Here is a 19695-nt window from a genome sequence, read left to right as displayed (position 1 = left end):
TGATTCATTTTCTTGTTCATCCAACTGTTAACCACACGTCTTTTAAAGATATCGATGACTCTTTATTACTCCCCATTTCACATACTTATTGTTGGGATCCCCATACTTAATGAGTTGTTGCTTTCATTACATATTTTAGTTTTGGAATGTTTGTGAGCAAATAAATGGCAGGTAAATATATGAAACACACGATACTTTGGGAAGTAGTCGCCGCACGAAGCCACGATCCAACCTTTTAGGTAAGTTACAATAAATTAAAATTATACATATACCATCGACTCTTTTTATTTTACCAAAAAACATCTTCATCGTATTTACAACTAATTTTACTTTCGTGAAGAAAGAAAGAGTATAAACAAAATTTACAACCCCGTTATATAATCCATATTTTTGAATTGGTAGGTCGAGTATACTTTCTAATTAAGTTGATTTTTTCTTCAAATTTCTTTGTGTTCAATTTTTTTTTTCTCATTTGATGGTAATTTTCTAGTCCACACATCGACACATGGATATATAGCCTAGGAAGTAGGATAATGGGTCGTAGTTAAAGCACATGAAAACAACACAATAAGAGACGTACGAGTGCCAATAAGCCTCAAAAGTCATGAATACGATTAGCACTCAAGTAAATGTTAGAAACTGATATTTCATTACCATCATATTCAAGAACACTTCGTTGAAATTTCAAGCCGTAAGATTTCAACAGAATCTTTTCTATCTCTATATAGCACTAAAGTATAATACTGTCGTTTTCTCCCGCGAGCCTCACCAAAAATGCCCATTATAAGAGAACAAACAAACGAATGAAATAGTCTGATGATTGTGGTGATGTGTGTTCATACTGCTCTTGCAAGAGAAAGCCAGAAAGTTGTATATCGATTACCCGTTTTCTCCGACTATGATCCGTTTATGTAGTCAAGTAGAAGCCGATCAAGCTCAAAATGTTGACATAGAAGTTTCTGCAAACATCAACAATAAGGGAATTCATTAAAGCCTTAAAGAGAATCAATGCAGCCATTATAAAAAAACTGATTTCTTGCCAATTGTGTCAAAGCATGTAAACCTTGGTTATGGGTAAAGAAGGTGCAGCATCAACATAAAAGTCTGGGAACCGAGAGACTTCGACACCCTTTTCAAACAATATGTATGTTGGAAGCTGAGACATTCCACCTATATGTGTCACACAATATGATCAGTTGCTTCCACAAACAGAGACTCTAGATGTGCTTTTGAGTTTGTGCAAATAAATGAGTTAGTGAAGAATTATTACCGGCAAGAGATATTCCAAACTGCGCTGCAGTATTAGGGAAAAGTCCAAGATCAACAGTTCCGAAAGACAAAAGATTATTCGAGTACCTGAAGAAACGGAAGAAGAGTGAGTGAGTGAGTGTGTCTCCTAAGACTACCAGTGAAACTAGGGTGTATGTATTCTTACACAAAGCTTACGTTATGGAGAGCTCGGGAAAGCATCGGCTTGAACGAACACACTTAGCTGAACTACATGCAAAGAATTCTATCTGCAAAAGGTGTGAAAAGGCACATCATCATAAAAAAGTCGCTACAAAACCTACAACAGTACCCTTTTGCGCCAATTTCATACATTGTTTTACTAGATGTTGCAGATCAGTTCTGTTTCGTAATTGATTGACAGCTAAACAAAAGAAAGACAAACTTTGATGTCATAATGGTAAGGGGAGGCTACTATAAGTATTATCTAGCTTCATAAACAGCATGCTTAGTTAGAATCAGAATGTAAACTCTGCTCTATGCAATAAAATCATTTTGTTAAACCAAATACTACTCCTTGGTTTTTCAAATGTATCATCCAAAAATCATAACCTCTCTGATTCGAAAAGAGCAACAACATTAACACAAGTAAGTAGAAGATAAAGCCAAGAGTTGCAACGTACCAACCAGTATTTTGTTGTGCTCCCATCTGATAGCAAATCCTCCAACTGCATAGGTGTTAGCTTCTTCGCAGTTCCTGAAAAACGTTTAAGCATTTTACAAAGAAAACAACTTTTGTTTCCCAAAAATCCACAGAAAAGCAAGAATTGAAGAATCTTCCCCATACCTAATTTACTAAATGCTGGTTGTTGAGCTAATAGATATATAACTGCAAAAGGAAACATTCAAATCAAACTTAGAAAGACTCAACCACGGTGCTAGATCTATCAACAGATTGAAATTGAGCTCACCTGAAAATATGACACTAAACCAGATCGCCGCTCGATAATCCATAATCAACGACACAGCTATGAGAAAGATCTGGGCGCGAGTAAATCAAATGTGTATCAGCAGATTTCACATGAATCTTAAAAGTGACAAACAATTTCGGAATCTGAAATCGGCGAGAGTCTTGTTAACCTTAGCGTAGAGTAAACTATCGGCAACGAAAGCTTCCCATGTTTCTTCCCTCACCATCTACAAAACGAATTTTGCACAAATCAATGAAGTGAAGAAGTGAAGAAGTAAAGAGAGTTAAGAAAATTTCGATTTATATACAGAAGAAGAAGAACACAAACCTTAATAGCGGAAAACATAAGGAACGCTAGAAATGCTTGGATTTCTCTGTCGAAGAGTCGATGTGAAGTGTAGGGTGCGGCGGAGCTACGAATCGGAAGGTAAGAGAAGAAGGCCATGAAATGGAGGAAATAGTAAGGATCTGATACGATCCGACTCATTGCTTCCATTACTCCTTCACGCTTCTTCTCCATTTTTTTTTTTTTGTTTGGCTCTCTTCTTCGTGTCGAGAAGAGCTGCAAATTTGCTCAGAGTCTAATTAAAGGTAATTATTGTTTGAATATACAGTAGACGTCACGTCGTTTTATATGATAGAGAACGGCAAGGCGTTTATTGAATTTTTGAGCAATGTTAGAAAACGGTAAGGTGTTTTAACACACTACATAGAGTTTTGTTTGGGTGGTCCATCTCATGGCATGGGGTTGGCTCAACTTTAACACTGTAGATCATTTTGATAGTTATATATCACTAGATTAATCCATCCTAAATAAAAAATATTTTGAATAACAACTGATAATACATAATCAAGTAACAAAAGAAACTAGCCAATAATGAAATAGCTAAACCATGGCGCTTAACCCAATGGCATAGACAAGACACTATTATTGTTCAATCTTTGATGTGTTGAACATAGAAATTCCAAAAGACATACATAGTGTTGCTTAATTGGAATGTAACAAAAGAAAGAGAGTATATTATCACCCATAAAACAGAGAACTGATCTGAGTGAACTGAACTAGACCAGCAAAAGCAAAAAATGCGGAGAATCTCATCTAAAAACGAATCCATTTTTCTTCGAGTCTGGTCTCATTATCGAGGTACGCTTAGGCCAAGCTCTGCAAGATTCATGATAGACATAGATTAGCATATGTGCCATAAAAACTGATCTCAGTTGATGTATTCTTCAATCAATAACACTACAAAAAGTTCAAAGAAGAGTAGATGACGAAAAAGAGCAACACCAAATTGGCATCTTTTTCATCTTCAAGCCAATTACAAGATTCTTATGCAAAAACAATTCTTTCATGAGCATATAACCAACGAATCTATATGTCCCTGCAAACACTAATAGTACACTAAAAAACTGCAAATAGTCCTAATGAAACTGCACAATGTGAAAGAAATAGCAAAGCAAGATCAAACCAATGCGGAGCAGGACGGGAAAGTTGAAAACAGCTGAGATCTGTGATAATTTTCTGAATTCTGAATGTCAATACTCATTTTTGCAAAGATAGGTATCAAAGTTGCACAGAGCTATCCAGCAAAGGCAACACNTTTTTTGTTTGGCTCTCTTCTTCGTGTCGAGAAGAGCTGCAAATTTGCTCAGAGTCTAATTAAAGGTAATTATTGTTTGAATATACAGTAGACGTCACGTCGTTTTATATGATAGAGAACGGCAAGGCGTTTATTGAATTTTTGAGCAATGTTAGAAAACGGTAAGGTGTTTTAACACACTACATAGAGTTTTGTTTGGGTGGTCCATCTCATGGCATGGGGTTGGCTCAACTTTAACACTGTAGATCATTTTGATAGTTATATATCACTAGATTAATCCATCCTAAATAAAAAATATTTTGAATAACAACTGATAATACATAATCAAGTAACAAAAGAAACTAGCCAATAATGAAATAGCTAAACCATGGCGCTTAACCCAATGGCATAGACAAGACACTATTATTGTTCAATCTTTGATGTGTTGAACATAGAAATTCCAAAAGACATACATAGTGTTGCTTAATTGGAATGTAACAAAAGAAAGAGAGTATATTATCACCCATAAAACAGAGAACTGATCTGAGTGAACTGAACTAGACCAGCAAAAGCAAAAAATGCGGAGAATCTCATCTAAAAACGAATCCATTTTTCTTCGAGTCTGGTCTCATTATCGAGGTACGCTTAGGCCAAGCTCTGCAAGATTCATGATAGACATAGATTAGCATATGTGCCATAAAAACTGATCTCAGTTGATGTATTCTTCAATCAATAACACTACAAAAAGTTCAAAGAAGAGTAGATGACGAAAAAGAGCAACACCAAATTGGCATCTTTTTCATCTTCAAGCCAATTACAAGATTCTTATGCAAAAACAATTCTTTCATGAGCATATAACCAACGAATCTATATGTCCCTGCAAACACTAATAGTACACTAAAAAACTGCAAATAGTCCTAATGAAACTGCACAATGTGAAAGAAATAGCAAAGCAAGATCAAACCAATGCGGAGCAGGACGGGAAAGTTGAAAACAGCTGAGATCTGTGATAATTTTCTGAATTCTGAATGTCAATACTCATTTTTGCAAAGATAGGTATCAAAGTTGCACAGAGCTATCCAGCAAAGGCAACACTCCAATTCAGCTATAAACTGCTACAGATTCTAAATGAAGAGAATCAAAGCTCTAATTTGAAACCAAGAGTAAACAACATGTAAGTTCGAAGCTATGCAAAGATCAAAGAGTAAAACATAAAAGAGTTGCTTACAGATATACTAAAACACAAAACATTTGGAAGAATATCAAACTCCTGGATTCGCACTGCAGAGCATACCCTGAGCTAATGACCTAGAATTCTGTGAATCGATACCGAGGCACGAAGTCAATCTAGCTGAAGCCACCGCACTATACAATGGAAGCAACGATTGAAGTGATCCCAGCTGACCAATCGGCCTATCGAAAGTCAAAAAAGAACAAACCTTTAACAAAATACATGAATTGGGCACTCAGAATACGAATCCACAACTCACATTTAAGGGGAAAAAAACAAATCAAATCAATCAATCAGCTGATTTACCTCGAAAGCCCAGGCGAAGGAGGGACGCCGAGAAACGATGAAGCCGATTTGGGTCGAACCGAGGGCTTGTTCATTGCAGATCTAAACATAGAAAACGCTGGTTTAGACAAAGATCGACATCGAGAAGCCATTTTTGCCGGATAACGAAACGAATCTGAAGCTGAGATTTTGATTTCTAGGTTTAACTTCGAGCAAGAAAAAGGATTGGGTTTTTACGAGGTTTAAGCTCAACGACGACGTTTTCGACAACAGTCAATGAAAAATAAATGTCATGCTTTGCCACAGTCCTTTATAAAAACAACACGACGTCTAAATTTCAGATCAATTAAATTGGGTCGCGAATATAGTTGAGAACTTTTTTTGCCTGAGCCCAAATAAATGAACGTCGCCTTTCGTGTAACGCTGTCTTTGTGATCTCCTACACGTCGCCGTTATTCCACACGTGTGCCATTGTTTCATACAAAGAATCTTCACAAAATTACATGACGTGTATACGTAACTGTACACCTTTATACTCAACAAATATAAATATGTAATCGCATAATCTCCAACTGTTGTAACGGAACTATTAAAAATCTATGGAATCTGTCGGATCGAATCAAATATCTCCGTACGTAAGTAACCGAGACCAACGGTATTTCTTGGCTCAACCGGTGGCAGATCGGATACTTCGAGCTCTCGGTCACCGGATCCGTCTTCTCAACCGTCCAAATGGCGGAACTTTTCATGTTCTCGGTGCGACGTGTAACGTTTACACGGTGACGCTAACGGCTACACCGACTTGTACTTGTCCCGACCGTCAGAAACCGTGCAAACACATCTTGTTTGTCTTGATCCGAGTTCTTGGGCTTCCTCTTGATGATAAGTGTCTAAGGCAACGGAGACTCCGGCCATGTCTCCTCTACCGCCTGCTTTCAGCACCGACACGGCCTGACTGCCTAGCCAGTTTTCATCTCCAGCAACGGTTTCTTCAGCTTTTCTCAGCCGCCGCTTCTCAACCTGGCGATACTACTAAATCATCCTCCTCCACCAGTAAAATGGTAAGACTTTTTTTTTACCCTGAGGTATACATCTGCCATCGTATGAAAATTCATTAAACATTTTGTTTAAGAAATTAACTACGTCGTTTACATAAAAATATATCCAAAACGAAAATGTAAATAAGAACCTAAATCTTTTACATGTATTTAATTAATGGTTGCGTTTTTCTTATCCTAAAAAATCAATGTTTAAACAATATATCATTTGATAAATTGAATAGGAAAATGAGGTGGACGAAGAGCCAGCAACATGTCCAATATGTCTAGACGATATTAACGGAATTAAAAGTGTAAACGGCGAAAATGGTGGAGGCGAGGAGAAGGAACTCGCGGTGGTGAAGTGCAAAGTCTGCAAGAACAAGGTGCATGAAGAATGCATGCTGGCGTGGAGGAGGAGTCGTGGACGGCGGCCAGGCATCTGCGTTGTATGCCGTGCACGGTGGCGAGCCAATAGTTCTAGTAAGAGTCCTAATATTGGTGGTAGTTATGACAACTGCCAAGGTATTTGTTACTTGAATCTTGCTCCTTACGTTGATGAAGAGGAAGGGGATGGTGTTGGCACGAGCCAACGGCCATGTTGAGGAAGTTGAAGGATTGATTGTTGTGATTCTTATTATCATTTTAAACAAAATACTGTACATTTAACAACAATTGTAGGTCTTCATTGCATATATAAGATTAATTTTATTGTTTGACATATGTGGTCAATGATTATTGAGATAATTGGTATAGTTTCGCCCTCGCAATATATCAGTAGAAACCATTAAAAATTTGGCATGTTGAGGGAGATCGGTTAGGTACGTACTTAAGTTTTTTTTAAGGTACGCAAAAATTTTGCAGTTAATAGTTTTGCGTTTAGTGAGAAAAATTTAGCAACTTCTAAGGATTTAATTTTGAGGACTTTAACCAATGGTAGATAACAAATGATTCTGAGGATTTAATTTTCTCTTGGGGAAAATACAGAGATGCGCAACTTCCAATGCCTGGATCACGTTGTAGAGCAGAGTGCGGGATGCAAACGCTGACACTGAACTTCAAACTTCAAATATATAAGCTCATTGTTTTGAGAGCCCTTTTATATATACATTTTCTTGGATTGTGTAAGATATTAAGTTCTACAAGTACTATATAGTATTAATCAAGTCAACTACTAAAAATAAGTAAGTATATGCTGTAGTACTTTGTGTAGGAAAACTGACTAGGTGATATTTTTAGTAGCTATGGTTTACATGTTTAAAAATAATGTAGTAGGAAAAAAACAAAACAGAGGCAGCTTTTGGAAAAGAAAACTATGGGCCATAATTGACCAAACATAGATAATTAAGGAGGTATCTTCTGAAATATGAGAAAAGTTATTATCATACCTTGTTGGCTTGTCAATCCAAAACATTGTTTTGTCTGGTATACTTAATTAGTCAAGACTTTTGATTGTACAAAATTAAAAGTCATCGATTCCCTTGTCTTGTTGTCTCTTTGCTTGTTAATTATTTGTCTAGTTTTTTTTTTTTTATGATGATCACTCCAAGAAACTTCAAAGAACCTCTCGGATCCGAGAGTTCTATATATCAACCAGCTCTTTTCTGATGTCCCTGTAAGTGATCAAGTTCTGTTTCTGGAACAATCCTCATGAATCAGTACATAAGCTTTTAGCCTTAAAGTTCATGTATTAGTTACAGTTGGTGTATTTAGTTTTGGATTTTGATGAGTTTATTAGACAAAACTAATATTGTTTTCAATAGAAATCTAAGCTCTTTTTCAGGTTGTGATGGATCAAATTCGGGGTTTGCGGTTTCTAGGCCGAGCAGAAACATGTTCTCGAGTTGTTCTTCTCATGGTTCTGGTTGTTGCCTTCGTTTTAGGCCTTCAGTATTTCGAGCTGGCACCATTATCTATTTTTTCACCTGGAAATGTAAACGTTTCTAAGTTCAGAGATTCCAATTATAACACCACCAAAAGTGCTGAAAATGAAACGTTTCTTGCATCTCAAGAAGAAGCATCGTCTGGATTCAAGCCGTATAATAGCACAACGAAAGTCTCGAAGAGTTTTGAGCACAAGTTTCTGAATGATGCTCCCAAAACAGAAGCTTCTCGGCAAAGTAAAGGCAATGAAACCACCACTAGTTCTCTGCATTCTCTTCAACCCAAAATCCCTAGAATCCGCAAGAAACATGAACAGAGGAACACCAAAAAGCCACCTTTAGTTGTCATATCAATAACTCAGATGAACAATATGATGTGGAAGCGGCATAATGATCCAAAAAATTCACTTGTATGCAAATGATTTTACACCATAAGCTCCAGTTTCTTATTACTCATAACTCTGTTCATTACCTGTTTTTCTATTATTTTTCATGTTCATAGGCACCTCTTTGGGGATCAAAAGTGGACGAAGAGCTTAAAACTGCAAGAGACAAGATCAAGAACGCCGCTTTGGTCAAGAAGGATGATACTCTTTATGCGCCTCTCTACCATAACCTATCTACTTTCAAAAGGTTTACCGTTTAACCAATCTGACAAATATAGAACTATATAAGAGTAGACAGGCCTAATTCTTGTGTCAGCATTTGATTTTACATTAAAAGGAAAACACAATATTTTAGTGTTTTTCGATCTTGGTTATTGCCCTTGGCTTCGCATTTTATATATTTTTTAACTTTTCAGTAAAAATATGAATTTCTTAAGATAAAAAAATTAAACTATAAGCAAACATACATATACGTAAACAAATTTTTGTTTTCATGTCGTTGGTCTTTTCTCAGTCGTCAGATTTAAGACCAAATAATATATGTTAATAAGAAAAAAAATATGGTTTACAAAATGGTCAATCTCTTGTAGGAGCTATGAGCTAATGGAACAGACTCTTAAAGTGTACGTCTACGCGGAAGGGGACAGACCAATCTTCCATCAGCCAGAAGCAATGATGGAAGGGATTTACGCATCAGAAGGATGGTTTATGAAACTAATGGAGAGTAGCCATAGATTCTTGACAAAAGATCCCACCAAAGCTCATCTATTCTACTTGCCTTTCAGTTCCAGAATACTTCAACAGAAACTTTACGTTCATGATTCTCATAGTCGTAGAAATCTTGTCAAATATCTCAGGAACTACATCGATCTTATCTCTTCCAACTACACTTTTTGGAATAGAACTCACGGCTCTGATCATTTCTTCACCGCTTGCCATGATTGGGTATGATGTTCTTTAAAACCCTTCTTTGCATTATTTAGGTTTCCTTTTTACAAGCTAGAATAAAGTGTATCTTTATGTTTAAACTATAAAAATATAATATTTTATGGAAAAGTGAAATATATATTTAAATGCAAAAAATATATAAGTATATTGGCGTTTAAAAAAATATATATATTAATGTAAGTTAATATTTGTTAAAATAGGCTCCAGCTGAGACTAGAGGGCCATACATGAACTGCATTAGATCACTCTGTAACGCTGATGTCGGAGTAGACTTCGTAGTCGGAAAAGACGTCTCTTTGCCGGAAACAAAAGTCTCTTCGTCACAAAACCCTAACGGAAAAATTGGAGGTAACCGTCCTTCCAAGCGAACCATCCTCGCCTTCTTCGCCGGAAACCTACACGGTTACGTCAGACCCATCTTGCTTAACCATTGGTCTTCGAGACCCGAGCCAGATATGAAGATCTTTAACCGTGTCGATCACAAATCGTACATCCGGTACATGAAACGAAGCAGATACTGCGTTTGCGCTAAAGGTTACGAGGTGAATAGCCCTAGAGTGGTGGAGTCGATTCTTTACGGCTGCGTTCCGGTGATTATCTCTGATAACTTTGTGCCACCGTTTCTTGAGATTCTTAACTGGGAATCTTTCGCCGTGTTCGTGCCGGAGAAGGAGATTCCTAATCTGAGGAAGATTCTGGTATCGATCCCGGTGAGAAGATACGTGGAGATGCAGAAGAGAGTGTCGAAGGTTCAAAAACATTTCATGTGGCATGATGGTGAACCGGTTCGGTACGATTTATTTCATACGATTCTTCATTCGGTTTGGTATAACCGGGTTTTTCAGACGTTTTAGCCATATGTTTTTAACCAGGATTATCGGTTGGATTGTTACATCAATTTACTTACTCTCTGTGTNTTTAGGTTTCCTTTTTACAAGCTAGAATAAAGTGTATCTTTATGTTTAAACTATAAAAATATAATATTTTATGGAAAAGTGAAATATATATTTAAATGCAAAAAATATATAAGTATATTGGCGTTTAAAAAAATATATATATTAATGTAAGTTAATATTTGTTAAAATAGGCTCCAGCTGAGACTAGAGGGCCATACATGAACTGCATTAGATCACTCTGTAACGCTGATGTCGGAGTAGACTTCGTAGTCGGAAAAGACGTCTCTTTGCCGGAAACAAAAGTCTCTTCGTCACAAAACCCTAACGGAAAAATTGGAGGTAACCGTCCTTCCAAGCGAACCATCCTCGCCTTCTTCGCCGGAAACCTACACGGTTACGTCAGACCCATCTTGCTTAACCATTGGTCTTCGAGACCCGAGCCAGATATGAAGATCTTTAACCGTGTCGATCACAAATCGTACATCCGGTACATGAAACGAAGCAGATACTGCGTTTGCGCTAAAGGTTACGAGGTGAATAGCCCTAGAGTGGTGGAGTCGATTCTTTACGGCTGCGTTCCGGTGATTATCTCTGATAACTTTGTGCCACCGTTTCTTGAGATTCTTAACTGGGAATCTTTCGCCGTGTTCGTGCCGGAGAAGGAGATTCCTAATCTGAGGAAGATTCTGGTATCGATCCCGGTGAGAAGATACGTGGAGATGCAGAAGAGAGTGTCGAAGGTTCAAAAACATTTCATGTGGCATGATGGTGAACCGGTTCGGTACGATTTATTTCATACGATTCTTCATTCGGTTTGGTATAACCGGGTTTTTCAGACGTTTTAGCCATATGTTTTAACCAGGATTATGGGATTGTTACGTCGATTTACTTACTCTCTCTGTTTAATTATATTTTTGTGTGTAAGTAAATTAAAATAAAATATAAATTTTTGAGTTAATGATTTTTTTAACTTAAATATTTAATTTTATTTAATTTTATTTAATTTTAATGAAAATATTTTATTATATATATAAATTAGCAGAATTTTTCTTTCGTTTTGGGCGAGTGTGTAAATTTTAAATTACCGTTAAAACTATTCAGTTTTTTTTTTACCGTTTCATTACATAAACAATGGGAAAGCGGCAAGACTTAATCGGAAGATTGCATCACTTTTCTAAGAATCGTTGTCGGATTCTTCTTTCGAGCAGAAAAAAAAAAAACAAAAACAAAAAAGGTAGCTGAACTAAATCTGAGCTATATTCATGGCGACACAGGGAAGACCAAGTTCAGCTAAGAGCGAGCCACGCGATGGGTCTTCTTCTCTTTCATCCAGAGTCAAGATCGATCCGTCTATTAAGGACAAGAAGAAGATCGCTTCCTCCTCTACGAGTAGCAGACCGATCATGTCGGATAATAAACCCAGATCCTCTGTTTCCACCGGCACGGCGAAACCACAGGTATCATCAAATCGGGAAAAAGTCTCTGTTTCCACCGTCGCGGCGAAAACACAGGTATTAATTGTAGATCGGTATCAGTTATTGGTTGATTCGGATTAGTTGTAGATCGAACTTATTATATTGAACGATGAAATTAGAATTGGGTTTGATGATAATGATTTTATATGGAGAACTCTTTTATCATGAATTCAGCATTCATGACGTGAACTTGTAACATATTAATATTGTGAAGGCAAAGCCCAAAATACCTGTGAAAAACACAGCAACAACAACTGCAGCAGCAGCCAGAGGAAAAGCTAAAAGAGAGAAGAAGGTTTATTCATTACCCTGGACAAAAGTTTGATATTCCCGAAGAGGTTATAATAAGAGTAACATCTCTAATGAATGCTTTACTATATCTTTCATATTCTTGATTCTTAATTGGTTTCTCTGTTTTTTTGTATTTGCAGAGAGAGCCCTTGAGGATATTTTATGAATCCTTATCTAAACAAATACCAGGGAGCGAAATGGCTGAGTTCTGGTAAGAAAGAAACACTATATATTGACTAGTCTTTATGATCAACTTTAATACATTGTTATATAATGGTCTTGAATGTGTTGGGACAGGCTAATGGAACATGGTATGTTGTCTCCGGATAAGGCGAAGCGAGCCTTTGAGAAAAAACAAAGGAAGATGAAGCAAATTCGGATGGGGACACCGAGTAAACCTGCACCAACGTTTACTAGCAAAGCGGAGAGTTCTCAGAAAACATCTGCTTCGGCCAAGAACAGCGGTTTAGATCCGAGAAAGAAGAAGAAAGTCGTTGATGATGACGATGATTTCATCCTTAGCCACAAGAGAAGGAAAGTGTAAACCATACAAATTTTAAAAAGCTCTGTTTCGTTTATTTAGGTAAACATGTCCAATAGCAGATATCAGATCAAGAACCTTAAGTTATCTCTTAGTGTTCATCGAATAAGTGATCAGAGATCGTTGTTGTAGCCTGTAAGGTCCTTGTCAATGGACCATTGAGATGTGTAGAAGTTGTTGGTGTAGAAGCAAAGAATCATGAGATACAATTTTAGTAATATCTTAACCTAACACTGCTGAAACTGTTTTACTTTGAATGCGTACGTAACTCAATTCTTTACAAGAAATTTGTCTAATCGGACTTATACAATTTTGAAAGGCATGCAGACTCCATGGCCATTGGCCAACATTTAGATAAGTTATAGGCAATGGCAGTCTCATCATGACCGTCATCGACTCATCGTATTCACTAATCTGTCAAAGATGGCTTGTGTATCTAAATGAGCCAGCCTCACATATTCAATAAGACTGTTGGGTTATGAAGAGATAACAATTTTTTTGTATTGAGTTTATTCAGACTTCAATATCCTTGATGATTTGATTTCATGAACACAATATCTCTGTTTCTAATAATTAATGTTCTCTCAAGATATAAGATCACATAGTCTATATTCAATGTTGCTCATGCTATCTTCAAAATTCCTGAACACTTTTTAAGTGCATCCAATCTTCAGTGAACTCATTGCATGTTTGGAACCGGGAAAAATCTGATAGCACAATATATTTAAAAAAAAAGTTAATAAAATTTAGCTATTTGATCTCATGTTTTCTCACTATTGATTGTGCTAATAGGTATTGTTAAATTTCTAAGAATGTGCTAAATAATTTTTTCCTACCCAACAAAAACAACCCTAATAATCTCCAAACATGTTCATTAAATAATTCTATCTTTACAACTTAAAAACAACTCTACTGACGCGGTCGGGAAATATTATCTATACCAAAAACATGCAGAAGGTTTTTGTGCCTCTAAAAAAATACCCCGTTTGGAACATACTGATCAAAGTCACTGTGTGGCTATATCATGAACCAAGCAAGTAAATAAGCAATTGCATGTGACAAACAAGCAGCAGGACTGAAGCTGTCAAATAGTCAGGCACTCAATCAATTGTCAATACCTTCTTTAATTTCCCTGAATATCTTCTTCCAATAATGATATGTTTTTTTCTCCTTGCCAAACAATTTGGAGTAAAAAGAAAAAAATAGAAGTGGGCAAATAATAAATGGTGATGGTGAATTTTGACTGTTGATGTTTGATGTACTTTTTCAGTCAGAATCATGTTTTCTTTGTATTTTGTCCGTCTCTTACACAATCTTAATTGTTTCTAACTTTTCATCATTTTAACTTTTTTTAATTTTTCATACAGTTATTTATGTCTGTGATAGCCATTAGGAAAAGGTAAGTGAAGAAGAATGATCCAATACATTGAAAGGTCTAATCCTATTTAATGATTTTCTAACGGAAAAATAAATGAATTCTCTAGACTGGTCACACTGATCTATCAACAATCTTAAAATAAATAGTACCAATCACACTATTACGCATACATTGTCAATCCCAATACGACTTTCTTATCATATTAATATGTAAATATATACGTATATAGCAATATAGTTTTGGTAAAAATACTTTTGCCTTTGTTTGTCTTTTTCCTTTATAGACCAGTGTACAAAACTAAATTATCCCCATTTCCTAAAACAAACAAAATCTCAAATATATTGAAATCTTCATGACAACGAGTATCTTAACAAATTTTGTCTGTCCCAATCTAAAACGAAAATATCTTTTTTTCTGCCATGTATATAACTCACACGTATTATCAAATTCGAATCTAAAATATGATCCGATAACGACCGCATTGATACAAAAAATAGGGTTTGAACTTAATTAACTGATACCGTACGTTTTTGTAGTTTCATCAGCGTATGTTACGTTGTTAAATCAACTAAGATGGCACAGATCAATGTCTTAAGGCAGATTAATATCGTTTTTCATGTTTCATCGATCGAAATTGATTTTAAAAAAATATATTTAGCAATTCAAGATGTGGATGGGTCCAAACGACAACAATTTGCGTGTTTCGTTGACTACTCTCTAAAGCAAAAACATGTTAAGAGTAAATGTCCTACATCTCGACGTGTCTCATTTTTCTCTATCTGTCAATTTTTGTCTATCAAATGAACATATACACAAGATAGTGATATTTTATGTACATATATACTTTGAGTAGAGAATAAAAACTACCTGCCATGATATCAACTGCAATTTAATTATATACTTCATTGGTCAGAGAAGAATATGGAGAGCATATATTTATTCTCTAACTTCAATATAAATGTGCTTTATTCTGAAAACAACACAATGTACCTATGTAAACCCACCTCAAGTGTAATTACTACATATACCATTGTGGTCTTGCGGTTATAATGGTCCAAACCGAAGATAGGACAACTTTAAGTGTTAGAAAGAGGTGAATTAGCGAATCAATTGTAAGAAAACATATTGAGCCTTCTAGAATCCTTAAAAATTTGATGTCCGGTGCTAAATGTAATATCATTTAAACTTTTGTAAGAATTTGTTAATTACAATTAAAAAATTGTGACATATTTTTGTTAACACATGTGGCTTGATTTCCTATATATAAAATCAAATAAACTCCATCACAAATCTATCGAAAATAGAGTATTAAAAAATCATTTAAACTTTTAAATTAGTTCACAAGATCTATCGGAACTATCTGAGAATCATTGCATTACATTCATAATTGAACGCTGACCCTATATAATTGTTCCTTTTTGGCTAAGGATCTTTGACCCTAGATATATATATCTTTAAATCTTACCAAACGACGAGAACACAAAGCAAGAATATGAAGAAGAGGAAGAAACGTTCTATTACAAAAGGCTTATTTTGGACCTTTTAAAAAAATTTCGACTTTATGGTCTGTATACCTAATAAAACCATAGTCGGGGAGATATTGATATTTTGGTTTTGTCTGCCTAAATAAACACAAATAAAATTGACCAAAATAAAAATAAAGTAAAATACATTTTTTTTGTTAAATACATATAAATCGTTTTCTCCCCTCTATTTAGAAGTGGGTCCGCTTCGCTTATTGAGATGGTCTCCATTCATAAACTAAAGGACAAATTCTGAAATGAGTAACTAGCTAGAAGCTTGAACGATCTTATTAAAGGGGATAAGGAAGCAACTTGTATAATTAAAACAGCCACGTATCACATTGCTATATACAGCATTATATTCATTAAAGTACTCATATAAGTTAGTTATAAACTTATAATACATGATTATGTAATGGGGTTTGAGGTGATCTTGTAATTAAATCGTTCTCGTCTCGTCATGTATTGATGTATACTTAGTGTATAGTACTGCTCTTCATTTATTCAAAACAATGAATAGTTTTCCTTTTCATCTCAAGTAATAGACTTGTAAGAATCTCACATAATTAAATGGTGATTTAGCATAAAATGTATAAAAACTACTTACGAGTCATTTTGAATTTAAGTCTTTTATAAGCATGCAGTTGATCTGTTTCGGTCTTTTGAGAAAATTAGCATATAACTATATATATATATATATATGTATATATATTGATAATTAGTTATATGTATATGATCAAATATCAATATAAATGCATACAAGTACAATTGATGACACGAGAGGAACAAACAACGTCGTTCATTGCAACTTGCAAGTACTTATAAGTTATACAGTATATAGCTATTATTTGAGAATTAATTAAAACGCAAAATGATGATTAGTTAGACGTTTTTTTGTTGGGCATGATTAATAGAAGACTTTAATATATATATAGTGTGTGTCTTTGACAGAAACTCGTCCTTATAGGTACGCAAATACGGTCCCATGATTGAACAAGTTAATGTCCCTTGACATTTCTTGAAGTTTCCTTTGCATACTTCTTTTCTTTATTTGTATTATTACACGAAAATGTACTCTCTCTTTTTTTTAGAACCAATTTTAACCTAATAGCAGTTGGCTGATATATAGATTGTTTTTGTAGATCAGATCAAGACTAGGACAGATGTTAATTATCATATTACGTACTATGATTTTAAAATTCTTTACAATGATTAATACCTACCTGCAGCATATAAAATAAAAATGATTCTAATATGTACCGTAACAAAAAATCATCAAAAGGAAATTTTTAATACATATACTGATTTACATGTTCATATAAAGATTCTGAAAGACAAGAAAGTATTTGCATTTAATTCGAATCAAAATCAGAATACCAACCATTATATATATATGTGCATATATCGATTGGCGTCACATGAGCAGGCATATGTAAATGCAAATGTATGATACAATGAGTCTAAAATCAGGGTAAAGGATAATAAAACAGTAAAATTGAGGTGAAAAGTTCTTTACCACACAAAAAAAAAAAAAAAACAGAAAAGACTTGTCTCACCATGTTCATCTCGGAGACAATTTCATATAATTTACGTACCCGGCCGGCAGGGACAAANTGGAGACAATTTCATATAATTTACGTACCCGGCCGGCAGGGACAAAGTCGTTTTTCAACACCCTTCTAAATATAGTCGTCTCATAATCATTTTATATAAGAAGTATTGATTTGCTTTCCTAATTTAGTTGCATAATATGATTTTTAAGAACCATTAAAGCAAACAGTGACCCCCCAAGTGTGTCGTTTTATACTAATAGCAATGTATACTAATAAAAAAATAGAGTGGGTCTTTAAAGAAAGAAAAACAAAACAAAATAAATAGAGCCATTGGGTCCATTTCCTTTATTCAATAGACTTATTGCATTGTTTTTGGTCCCATTATAAACCCCCCCTCCTTCTCTCTAACCACGTACCCAAAATATTAATGCGTATAAATATTTTGAGTGACTGAGAAGTGTTAGACAAAATTTCACCAACATTTCTTCTTCTCATATCACTCAGTTTCTCCCTTATTTCTTCTTAACTACACACTGCCCTGTTTCCTTTTCTTTTCCTCATTTTGAATAGTTCTCAAACTTATATTTTTTCCTTTTCACCCTGAACCTATTTCCTCTATTAGCATAAATCTTGGGATCCGAATCGTAGAAAGCAATCAGAATAATAATAGACTTTGTACGATATATTCTTGTGCCTAAGCTAAACAATGGCAGGTAGTGCGTCCGTGGAGGAATACTACAACCTCCGCTCGGAGAGAGTGACTCAGCATCTAGTCCCTAACTCGGAGTCTAACTCAGTGAGTCATAAAAGCAAAGCAGAGCAAAAACGAGAAGAAGACGAAACGTGAGAGAGACTCCGGTAAACACCCGGTTTATCGTGGGGTAAGGATGAGGAACTGGGGGAAATGGGTGTCGGAGATTCGTGAGCCGAGGAAGAAGTCACGTATCTGGCTCGGAACTTTCCCGACGCCGGAGATGGCGGCGCGTGCACACGACGTAGCGGCTCTGAGCATAAAAGGAACCTCAGCTATACTTAACTTCCCTGAACTCGCTGACTCATTTCCTCGACCCGTCTCGCTAAGCCCTCGAGACATTCAGACAGCAGCTCTCAAAGCAGCTCACATGGAACCAATGACGTCGTTTTCATCTTCCACGTCTTCGTCGTCCTCTTCGTCTTTATCTTCCACGTCTTCGCTTGAGTCCCTTGTGTTGGTGATGGACCTCTCGAGGACTGAGTCGGAGGAGCTCGGTGAGATCGTGGAGCTGCCAAGTCTTGGAGCGAGTTACGACGTTGACTCGTCTAATCTTGGGAACGAGTTCGTGTTCTCTGACTCAATGGACTACTGTTTATATCCGCCGCCGTGGGGACAGTCGTCGGATGATAACTACGGTTACGGAGTCATCCCTAATTTTAGCCATGGCTTGTCATGGGATCTTTAACAGTTTATTTTATATAATTACCATAATTAATGTTTTGTTTAATCACTTTTTTTAAAGCCCTTTCTGTTTTGTCCTTGAGTTTTGTGGTGTTAGCTAAGAAAGGGTTTTTTTTCTTCTTCTTTTTCTTCGGGTGCGTGTGTGAGCTCCATAATGATACGTGTACAAAACTCTATTTGTGTTCTTTTATATATAAATATCGGTTTTGTTTGTCGGAAAAGAAGGGGGAAAAAAGTGAAATATTTTTGCAAGTCTCATCAAGTGAATGAATAAGCGATAAAAATAAAGTCCACTAACTTTACGATATTGCAATTATGCAAATCATCAAAAGTTCAAAACTGTTGCGTGTTTTTGTTTTTGTTTTTTTCTTTGACGAAAACTATGGGAAAATTCGCTTTAATCATTAATTGAAATTTTTTGAGTCTGATCACTATCGATTAATACTTTGTTTTGTCGACATAAATGGAACGGAGACAGTGAGTTACGTTAGGGTAAAAAGAAGAGAAAAACACGAAGCGAGAGCAACTTGTCCAAAGCTGACGCGAACATTACACAGCCACATATATTATATTATACATCCATGCAATACTTTATTTCATCTATTAGTATATTAATGACCAAATTTTCCCACTTAAATTGTTGGACAATATTTTGTCCAAAAAAAGGAAAAAATTCTTGGACAATATAAGCCACAAAATAGCATCACACAACTCGTTTTATTTTAGAATTAGAAAGAGAAAGGCTTATCATAAAATCAGATCTGATTAGCTAGCTCCACAAATGTGTTTTTTTTTTCTTTTTTGGTTCTGATTCTACGGTAAGTTAGATTAAAGGCAAAGTTATCATAGTTTCATTATGATCTTCATGCATCAACTAAAAAATAATGTATAGATCAAGACTTAATAGTTTAATATTAAAATGAATGAGTTCCTTCTCTCTTTCATTTTATGTCTCTTGCCTTCTCTTGTTTTCTTTTTAGCCAAACTTTTGTCGCAAACACTTCTACCACCACCATTGCGGCGGCATCACTCTTTTCGTGAGTTTAAGAAGCTAAA

General features: G+C 35.6%; 5 protein-coding genes and 2 pseudogenes across 8 annotated transcripts; 5 read left to right on the top strand and 2 right to left on the bottom strand.

Moving 5' to 3' along the window:
• Positions 590-2761, bottom strand: LOC104769398 (thioredoxin-related transmembrane protein 2). Its single transcript, XM_010493602.2, has 9 exons — positions 2526-2761; positions 2368-2424; positions 2199-2268; positions 2075-2116; positions 1911-1984; positions 1447-1517; positions 1271-1356; positions 1064-1170; positions 590-959 (listed from the first exon to the last, which is right to left on the bottom strand). The coding sequence occupies exons 1-9, from the start codon at positions 2715-2717 to the stop codon at positions 897-899; spliced, it is 762 nt and encodes a 253-aa protein (XP_010491904.1). The 5' UTR covers positions 2718-2761; the 3' UTR covers positions 590-896.
• Positions 4128-5516, bottom strand: LOC104769397. 2 transcript variants are annotated; one of them, XM_010493601.2, is made up of 3 exons: positions 5315-5516; positions 5072-5190; positions 4128-4434 (listed from the first exon to the last, which is right to left on the bottom strand). In XM_010493601.2, the coding sequence occupies exons 1-3, from the start codon at positions 5443-5445 to the stop codon at positions 4409-4411; spliced, it is 276 nt and encodes a 91-aa protein (XP_010491903.1). In that variant the 5' UTR covers positions 5446-5516; the 3' UTR covers positions 4128-4408. The 2 variants fall into 2 exon arrangements, with proteins under 2 accessions (XP_010491903.1, XP_010491902.1); XM_010493600.2 differs by having other exon boundaries at positions 5006-5190; positions 5315-5512.
• On the top strand, positions 5859-7049 carry LOC104769396 (mitogen-activated protein kinase kinase kinase 1-like). The gene is made up of 2 exons (XM_010493599.2): positions 5859-6354; positions 6576-7049. The coding sequence occupies exons 1-2, from the start codon at positions 5893-5895 to the stop codon at positions 6933-6935; spliced, it is 822 nt and encodes a 273-aa protein (XP_010491901.1). The 5' UTR covers positions 5859-5892; the 3' UTR covers positions 6936-7049.
• LOC104769395 (probable glycosyltransferase At3g07620) lies at positions 7638-10429 on the top strand. Of its 3 annotated transcripts, none has more exons than XM_010493597.2 (5): positions 7638-7945; positions 8114-8623; positions 8716-8846; positions 9190-9544; positions 9748-10401. In XM_010493597.2, exons 2-5 carry the CDS (start codon positions 8120-8122, stop codon positions 10399-10401), a joined length of 1644 nt encoding a protein of 547 aa, XP_010491899.1. In that variant the 5' UTR covers positions 7638-7945; positions 8114-8119. The 3 variants fall into 3 exon arrangements, with proteins under 3 accessions (XP_010491899.1, XP_010491898.1, XP_010491897.1); XM_010493596.2 differs by having other exon boundaries at positions 8094-8623; XM_010493595.2 differs by lacking the exon at positions 7638-7945 and having other exon boundaries at positions 8120-8623; positions 9748-10429.
• Positions 10637-11401, top strand: LOC104772212 (probable glycosyltransferase At5g03795). Its single transcript, XM_010496848.2, has one exon. It carries the CDS (start codon positions 10662-10664, stop codon positions 11286-11288), a length of 627 nt encoding a protein of 208 aa, XP_010495150.1. The 5' UTR covers positions 10637-10661; the 3' UTR covers positions 11289-11401.
• On the top strand, positions 11541-12983 carry LOC104769393 (annotated as a pseudogene).
• LOC104769392 lies at positions 17608-18860 on the top strand (annotated as a pseudogene).

This window comes from Camelina sativa, chromosome 20 (genome assembly GCF_000633955.1).
Source record: "Camelina sativa cultivar DH55 chromosome 20, Cs, whole genome shotgun sequence".
NCBI lineage: Eukaryota > Viridiplantae > Streptophyta > Magnoliopsida > Brassicales > Brassicaceae > Camelina > Camelina sativa.
This window is presented reverse-complemented; position numbering and strand designations above follow the sequence as displayed.

Coding starts and splice junctions, on each gene's coding strand:
- LOC104769398 (XM_010493602.2), bottom strand. CDS start 2,717: ATGGAGAAGAAGCGTGAAGGAGTAATGGAAGCAATGAGTCGGATCGTA. Junction 1,518..1,910: donor GCACAACAAAATACTGGTTG/GTACGTTGCAAC, acceptor CACCTTTTGCAG/ATAGAATTCTTTGCATGTAG. Junction 1,171..1,270: donor GTTTGGAATATCTCTTGCCG/GTAATAATTCTT, acceptor TGACACATATAG/GTGGAATGTCTCAGCTTCCA.
- LOC104769397 (XM_010493600.2), bottom strand. CDS start 5,445: ATGGCTTCTCGATGTCGATCTTTGTCTAAACCAGCGTTTTCTATGTTT. Junction 5,191..5,314: donor CCTTCGCCTGGGCTTTCGAG/GTAAATCAGCTG, acceptor GACTTTCGATAG/GCCGATTGGTCAGCTGGGAT.
- LOC104769396 (XM_010493599.2), top strand. CDS start 5,893: ATGGAATCTGTCGGATCGAATCAAATATCTCCGTACGTAAGTAACCGA. Junction 6,355..6,575: donor CCTCCTCCACCAGTAAAATG/GTAAGACTTTTT, acceptor TAAATTGAATAG/GAAAATGAGGTGGACGAAGA.
- LOC104769395 (XM_010493595.2), top strand. CDS start 8,120: ATGGATCAAATTCGGGGTTTGCGGTTTCTAGGCCGAGCAGAAACATGT. Junction 8,847..9,189: donor AACCTATCTACTTTCAAAAG/GTTTACCGTTTA, acceptor AATCTCTTGTAG/GAGCTATGAGCTAATGGAAC. Junction 9,545..9,747: donor TCACCGCTTGCCATGATTGG/GTATGATGTTCT, acceptor TTGTTAAAATAG/GCTCCAGCTGAGACTAGAGG.
- LOC104772212 (XM_010496848.2), top strand. CDS start 10,662: ATGAACTGCATTAGATCACTCTGTAACGCTGATGTCGGAGTAGACTTC.